General features: G+C 39.1%; 1 protein-coding gene across 2 annotated transcripts in view; it reads right to left on the bottom strand.

Moving 5' to 3' along the window:
* The window catches only part of WDTC1 (WD and tetratricopeptide repeats 1), a 60,185-nt gene that overhangs the window by 37,132 nt on the left and 14,273 nt on the right, over positions 1-8,780 (bottom strand). For both annotated transcript variants that reach the window (XM_011357686.2, XM_011357685.2), the window contains exons 2-3: positions 5,311-5,458; positions 3,785-3,868 (exon numbers count right to left, since the gene is read on the bottom strand). In XM_011357686.2, the coding sequence (XP_011355988.1) occupies positions 3,785-3,868; positions 5,311-5,358 (132 nt within the window). In that variant the 5' untranslated portion in view covers positions 5,359-5,458. The remainder of the gene's footprint in view (positions 1-3,784; positions 3,869-5,310; positions 5,459-8,780) is intronic.

Below are 8,780 nucleotides of genomic sequence, written 5' to 3'. Positions count from 1 at the left end.
TATTACTATGAAAGTAGTTTGACCCCTTTAGATTCCTTTGAGAAGGTCATGGGAGATCCCCAGGAGTCTGCAGACCACATTCTGAGAACTGCTATTACAGGCTATCTTCACATCAATGACTTTCCAGTTTTGATTCCAGTCTATGCCTCTCTCCTGATCCCAGACCTCCTGAACCCTGTAACAATGACAGAGGTCTTTGCTCGCATCAAAGGCCAAGCCCCCTGCTTGCACTCCGAATCCCATTCCTGCCAGCTTCCCCCAGGTCCTTGCTCCTTCAACTATTCTGTCCTTCTATATCAGCAATCCCTCCCTCTCTCCTCAACATACAAACATGCTCTAGCATTTCTTCTCATTCTTATAAATCCTCCTTTGAGCTCACAGACGCCTCCAGCTACTGTGTCATTTTTCTGCTTCCTTTTGCAAACAAAGTTCTTCAAGAATTGTCTACATAACTCAATAAAGCTGGAAAACAAAACCAAACAAAATGACTTTGAAGGGAGGAAGCAAAAGGAATAAAAAAAAAAAAAATGTCATTATTTCTCCAATCTCCTGAAATGACTCCCCAGTGGTTAAAGCCAACCAGAAGACAAAGAACAAGAGAGAACACTGATGTATCTATGCAAGTCGGCTGCCCAGGGAGTGAGCAGAAGAAAGGTAAAAAGCAGAGGTAGAGGGGCAAGAGCAGGTAACTTTTATGGTTTACTCTTTTTACTGCTTATATCCTATCTTTCCTTTCATCTGGGGAAAGATATCTATAATAAATTTATTTCCATCACCCTCTTAAAAAAAAAAAACAAAAACAAAGAAAAAGAGAGTTGTCTACTGTTGCTTCTTCACCTCCAATTCACTCCTCCACCCTCCAATCTAGCATCTCTTGCCACCACTCCAATAAAACTGCTCTGTTCAAGACCACAGTCGACGTTTTGTCCTCATCTTACACAGCTTCAGAAGCACTGAGTACAACTGACCATTCCTTCTTTCTTGAAATACTTTCGTTACTTTGCCTTTACACTCTGCTCGTTTTGTTTCCTTTCTATTTCACTGACTGCTCTTTCTTGATCATTTTTTTAAAAAAAATCTCCTTAACTTGTAATCAACTTCTGAAAGCTGGAGTGCCTCAGAGCTAGGTCTTGGACTCAATTCCCGAAGGCTCCACGGACACTGGAAGTCTCCAGAGTTCTCCCTAAGGTCCAGAGCTCTCTCCCGATTAGTATTACCAACTGCCTGCCTGACATCTCCGCAGCTATCCAACAGGCATCCAAACCTAACATGTCTAACCTGTTTCTCTTCCAAACTTATTTTTTCTCTCAGTCTTCTATCTGCTCTTACTTCTCTAAGTCTCATAAGAGGCAAAGCTGAGATTTAAACTAGGCCTCTCTCTCCTTTTTTTAACATCTATACCTGTGTACAGCCCTCTATATTCTGCACTGCTCCTGCAGGTCCTGAGCAAGGTGGCCTTTAGGAACAGTTCATCTTCACATAATTGTTTTCAAGTTCCAGACCTTGGGAAACAATACGTGAGATCCTGTTTTGTATTCATAGAGTTTCCAAGTCCATTCTGGACAAAGGTATCAAACCAGGAAGAGATGGTAAAGATAATGTGGGCTGGGTGGAGGCACAGCCAAAAGAAGCCCCGCCAGCCGGGGGTCAGTGTCTACTCAGCACCCACCAGCACAGAGTTCCTCAACCTTAGCATGACTGGCATTTGGGGCTCCATAATTCTCTGTGGTACATTCTTCGTTGTCCCGTGCATTGTAGGATGGTTAACAGCATCCCTAGCCTCTACCCACTATGTGCCAGTTGTACCCTTCCAGTTTTTGACTACCAAAATTGTTTCTGGACATTACCGAATGTCCCCTTGGAGATAAAATCTTCCATGCCCCAGATCCAACTGCACTTACAGGGAAGTACTCTGAGTTATGTTCTGAAGGAAATAGAGAGAAAAACTCAAAAAAAAAAAAAAAAAAAAAGGATAAATAATAAAATATATCAAAAAATCATGTTTTCAAAGAATTTTTAGAGATATGGAAAAATAATCATGATATAAAAGTATAAAAGAGTTTACCAAACTGTGTAAATCAAGGTTCTCCAACCCCTGTGCCATGGACCAGTACTGGTCCAGTCTGTGACCTGTTAGGAATCAGGCTGCACAGCAGGAGGTGAGCAGCGGGCCAGTGAGCGAAGCTCCATCTGTATTTGCAGCCGCTCCCCAGCTCTAGCCTCACCGCCTCAGCTCGACCTCAGATCATCGGGCATTAGATTCTCATAGGAGCACTGAGAACATAGGTCCCTGGTGCCAAAATGGTTAGGGACAATTGGTGTAAATGGTATGAGCCCCATTTTACAGGGAAAAATTTTATATAAAAATGGAAAAAAAAAAAAACTGGAAGACTTAACAATCATAATCGTTATTTTATTGAATTAGCTTGCTATGTTCCAGCCACTGTATTAAGTGCTTCAAACAAATCTTCTCATTTAATCATCACAACAATTCTCAGTTATTGCTCTATTTTACTGATTAGGAAACGAGGGGTAACTTGCACAAGGCTACATAGCTGTGGAGAAGACAGGACTTGAAACCAAATTTACCAAGTTCCAATGCCTATCTCTTAACAGGTATTCTGCTTCATAATATACAAAGGTAGTGTATCAAACATTAACAATTCTTATCTCTAGATGGTAGAATTAAAAGCGATTTTGTTTTCTTCTTTACATTTTTCTGTCTATTCTATATTTTCTACTATGATATTTATCACTTCTATAATCAGAAAAAAATTTTAAGTACAAGTTGTGAAGGCTACTTAGTAATATGGAGAAAAGGATTATTATGCGTTAACTTAAAAAAGATACAAAATTCAATGTGAAGTATGATTACAATTATGTAAAAATATGCAGGAAATAAAAGGAAGTATGCAAAATGCAAATAGGAATTTTATTAGGGCAGTGGCACTAAGAAGTAATTTTTACTTATCATTTCCATATTACTATCAATGTAGTTATATTTTATAATAGATAAGTTTGTATTTAAAAGCAAGCTATAACAATCATCTATAATCTCACTACCTTGAAATAACACTGTTAACATTCAATAAATTTCCTTCTAGCCTTTTTCTAAGACCCACACAATCACTTAAAAACACTAACCTGAAGGAAGCAAAGAGAATTCTTACTCAACAAGCAGATAACGTTAAGTTGTAAAGGAGGACTAAAAGTTGGATTCAAAACATGACCTTGACGAAGAAAAGGAGATGGAACTAACAGAGTGTCTCTGTGTCAGTGAAAAAGTGGAACTTCTGGACTGAAAGCCTAGCTCTCCATGGACTAGACAGGACAACACTGGACAAGGTGCCTGGTTTTTCAAAACTTGTTTTGTTGTTATTGTTGTTTTTGTAATATCTACTCCCTACTTACCTCCCCACGGCCTTTCTTTGAAGCTAGCATGAGAAAATGTGTGTATGTGTATGCAAACACATTAGAAACTAAATTCTTGTATAAAGTTAAGAATCATTATTGTCCAAGCCAATAGTAAAAACAGTGGTATGCAATTCAACAACCTTTCCAAGCAAATAATATCACCACAAAATAATTCCTGTGTGACCGTATCAATTACTAATCTTGATTCAGATTTACCTGCCTAATAAAACTGCTGGAAAGGAGAGGTAACTTTCAGCTCTGACCTGCAGAGAAAAACTTGTTTATGATCTGAATAATGCCAATAGGAGTCTGCAGACAGAGAACGGAGAGCTGGCTACCTGCATCTAGGGAGGCAAACTGGATCTCTTACCTGCAGCTCTGCTTCCAGGCCCAGCCGTCTGATAAAGGGGTCAGTGACGTGGTAGCGCCGCTCAAAGCTCAGGGCACCCCGCTCCTGGGGAACAGAAACAAATGCGTAGTTTCATTGATTTAATTCAGAATGATTGACTATGTGCCTATTATATACCCAGCACTGAGCCAGGCACCACGGGAGCGATAAGAAATTGGCCTGCAGGAGCTTACACTATTCTTGGGCAGGAATTAGAGAATAACAGAATGGTATATAATTAAACATTAAGTTGTGCTTGTTGAGTTACCAAAAAAAATTGACAAAAGGGAAATAAAAAATTGGAAACAAAAAATAGAGAATGTTTCCATACTTAGGTTGGATAGGGTGGGAATGATATTTAGGACTCATAGGGTGAGGAATATAGGAAGGAAAAAAAATAACTTGCATGGTCCCTCCAACTCCGTAATTCTGCACCTCTAGGAAATGGTCCTTGCCCTTGAGGGCTACCGGTCTAATGAAATCACAAAAAAATCCCATATACAGACAAAGTTCCAAACAGATTCAGGGATGCAGAGAAAAATATACGAAACAGACTAACATGCACCGAGGACATGGCACACACAGCGGCATACACTCAGTCGTTCTAGATGGTGACCACAGCTTACGCTGCACACCACTTCAATTTGAAAAGATTTTTAATTAAAATTTTTTTTGCACTTAACCTTTTCAAAGAACTTCCTCATGTTCTTTTGGATTTCATTCTCAAGATCTGTCTGCAGGCAGACAGACATTATTATCTTAACATCATCATTTAACATCACTTAACAACATCACTTAACAGAAAATGGAGGCACACGAGATAAAATAAGTCAAGTCCTACTGGTAGTTAATTAGGGCAATGGTGAGATTAAGCTCCTGACCCCAGCTTGGGGTTCTTACTAGAGAAGTATATCATGTCTTGGTTGAACCTCTTCCATCAAACCCCTGTGCTCCTTTGAGGAGGGTTTCCGTGACAAAGCCTGGGCTACCTCACTGAATGAACTTGACTGCCCAGTCATCCATTCGTCTCACAGTATTGGAGCGTCTTCTGTGTATATCCTGCAGAGGTCAGGTGCCGGCTTTAGTACAGAAGACACTCAAAGAAAAGGGAGTCTAAGCTGAACTGGGCCTAAGACTCCCAGGTTCTGTTACATGTTCGACTTAGCAGCTGGAGCAACAGGAAGAAACTATATTTACTCCTGCTGCTCTCCTCCTGCCCACACACATACACAACACGTGGATGGCTCTTCTTTCACCAGCCTCTATTAATCTCAGCGGCCCAGGTACAAGCACTTGGACAGAGGAATCTCCATGAATTCCATGTTCTTAGGTAAAGGAATACGGGAGTCAAGAGGCCTTGCTTGATTCTAGTCCGGAGTTGCCACTAATTAGCTATGTAACTTTAGGCAACTCACTGACTCTAGACCCGTGTCTTTGGATGTAAACTGAACCTGTGAGAAAGAAAAGACCATGATCATGCTCTAGTTTAGATGGTATGGGCTGCTTACCTTGATCTGCCTACGGATGAGGTCTCTAGTTATGTTGACTTTTGCCATCTTCTCTTAATGGATTCAAAAGAAGGAAGCTATAGAAGGGTCTTCAGGACCCTTGAGCATTCCAGCCAAGCCCAGGTCCACACGACACACATTTAATTACCTGGGGGAAAAAAATCATCAAAGCTTATGGGATGGAATAAGGTGGCTTCGGAGTCCTGATTTCACCCCTAAAACAGCCCACCAGCCTAATCAGTGAACTGGCTATATTGCCTCTGATTTACAACATGGCTCTTCTTTCACCAGCCTCTATTAATCTCTACAGTGATGAAGAACCTCTGGAGGGTGGAAAGGGTGGTGGTGGGGAGACAATGACTCACAACCACAGAAGTACTGGAACAAACATTGAAGGAGTCGTGTATGCTTCACCAGAAAATGGGGAGTTGGATATGAGTATGAAGGAAGATGGAAGCGTATCCTGAAAATAAGAACAGGGCACACAGCAAGAAGGAGATCACGTTTCACTTGCTCACTATGCAACTGTGACAACCAGTCTGAAACTTTTAATTATGTTTCAAATCCCTGACCCTCAGCTTGGCTTGCCCCCAAACCAAATCAGTATCACAGACAGAACATACAACCCTCTAACAGATTCACAGAATCAAAGAGTGGACAGGAGATATAATGCTGTCCAAGATCCAATCTGAAAAAGAACTCCCACTTCAACATCCTGATAGGCAGGCTTTTGATCTTACTACCTCTCAAAGCAACCTATTTCTGTATTACGACTGATGGCTAGAAAGACCTAGTAATCTCATTTCTGATAACTTACCATAAGATAACACAAAATGTAAAAAATAAAAGAGTGCCATGCCCAAACATATTCATCACAGATTTTGTAAAAGCAAAAAAGTTAAAGCCACTCAAGTGAAAGAAGAGTTAAATAATGTATAGCCATGTGAAATTATGCAGCATTAGAAATGCTGCTTATGAAGGAAAAAGGTTTATATGACATCAAATGTTTAAATAATATGATGTTCTTTCGATAAACATTATCACAGTTATGTTTAAAAAGTAAATATTAAAAATAATAATAGCACACAATGCAATATATATATATATATATATATATATATATATATATATATATATATATATATATATGCCTTGCTGATCATTTGTACAACTGAGACTTACTGGATTTCATTAACCAACATCACCATAATAAAAAAAAATAATAATAGCTACCTTTGTATAATTGTTTTTTTCTACTTTTTGACATTTTCAAATTTTTTTCCACAAAAGCACATTAATTTTGCAATAAAAACAAACACTAGAGAAAAAATGAAGCCCTAGGTTTTCAAACAAAGTTTCTGTCTCCTGTTATTTTTACCTTTTGGTCCTCGTTCTACCGTTGGAGCCACATAAGAGGTCTCTTTCTCCCCAACCCCTTATTTATTATTTTCCACCTAAATCATTTTTGTGAAATTTTTAATTAAAAATTATTGAGGTGACATTAACAAAATCAAATGTTTCAAGTATATCATTCAACAGAAAGTTGTATATATATATGTTGCACTGTGTGTTCACCACCCAGAGTCAGATTTCCTTCTGTCACCAAATTATTTGACTCTCTTTACCCCTATTTACCTCCTCCCTCCCCCTTCTCTCTGGTAACCATTAATCCACTGTCTGTGTCCATGAGTCTCTGTTTGCTTGTCATGTTTGTTTGTTATTTTCAATTTTATAACCCCTATGAGTGATATCATGGGGTTTTCAACTTTTTCTGTCTGGCTTATTTCGCTTAGCATGATTATCTTGAGGTCCATCCATGCTGTTGCAAATGGCAGTATTTCATCTTTTCTTATGGCTAAGTAATATTCTATAGTATATATGTACCACATCTTCTTTATCCAATCATCTATCATAGGACACTCCGGTTGCTTCCATGTCCTGGCCACCACGAACACACTGTTATGAACATGGGGGTGCATTTATCTTTGCGGATGTTTTCAGGTTTTTTTGCTGGATCATATGGTAATTCAATGTTTTGCAGATTCCTAACACACTCTCTTGAAATCACACCTTCTCCATCTGATCTGTGAGTGTACTTTTTTTTTTCCTTTGGCATTTAACCACAAATGGAAACTATATAAACATTATGTTACTGCAGAAATTTTTTTTCTTTAGTGGTAGGCACATAGTAGGACAATGAAAAACCTTGCTGCCTGATTTGCTGTTCCCATTTAGCCAGAGTTCTTTGGAGCTTATGCCTCCACGATCTATTCTGGGATCATAAGCTCTTAAAAGGATAAAAACTTTCCTTACGATGTGGAAGCCATCCAGCATTGCATCTTACTGAGCATCACCAAGGATGGAAGTCACTGGCACTATTTAAGATCACAAAACCTGTAAGCACGAGGGCTTCTGTCGGGCCAGCAAGTTAAAAATGTGAATTTGAACAAACTGACAGAAACTAAACACTGGCCTGCAACTGTGTTTATGGCCCTGGTTTGTGAATAATGATCAAAGCCAAAACAACAGTCATTTCCCCCATAATTACCAAGAATATAGGTGAGGCTTATTATAATGGAAAGAACACCAAACTCAGCAAGTATATCTGGTACTAAGTAAGACCAGTTATGTGGCTTGGATCAAGTCTCTTAATTTCCCCAAGTAAGCACTCATTCCTGTGACTCACAGATACAGGAAGCACAGGAACAAACACTGAAGCCATGTACACCTCAGCAGAAAAAGGCTCATTCTCCCCCCCCCCCAACACCTTTTTCTTTGGAAGACTGCTGGGAGGGTCAAATTAAATAACATAGTACAAAATTTTTAAATTTTATTTGAAAAATAATATAAGTAATTTATCTGCTAAGAAATAGTAAATTGGCTAATATAATTCACTTACTATATACCAGGAATTGTGCTAAATGCTTTACATTTATTCATTCATTTATTTATTTAAGAAATGAGCAAAAGAAGCTTCTGTTATTATGTCAGGTACTATTCTAAGCCCAGGGAATGCAGCGGTGAATGAAATAGGCAAGTTCCTTACTCTCATGGTACTTACATTCTAGCAGGAGATAGATAATAAACAATAATACAAATAAAATAAGAATATATTCAGTAGTGATAAGTGCTATGATGAAAACAAGCTGATATGAGAGTGATTGATGGGCTACTTTTAGACTTGAGGTCAAATCAGATATAGCACGCATTTTGTGGAGTTTCCTGACTGCTCAGAATTTGAAACCTTTCTATATTTTCGGAATCCTCCATCTAATAAGTCTGGCGGGAGGCAGAGCGCCCTCCACTATGAAGTGAGAATGGTGGAGACTACGATTTTCTTTCTGAAGCTCCCTTGAAGCTAGAGTGTGTGTATACGGCCCTGGTGGACCCGGCTATGCCAAGTGGACATATCATCCCCAGAACTCAACTGGGATCTGGTAACAAAGAATCAGGACACAGAGAGTCCATTC

The sequence above is a fragment of the Pteropus vampyrus genome, unplaced genomic scaffold, assembly GCF_000151845.1.
Source record: "Pteropus vampyrus isolate Shadow unplaced genomic scaffold, Pvam_2.0 Scaffold36, whole genome shotgun sequence".
NCBI lineage: Eukaryota > Metazoa > Chordata > Mammalia > Chiroptera > Pteropodidae > Pteropus > Pteropus vampyrus.
This window is presented reverse-complemented; position numbering and strand designations above follow the sequence as displayed.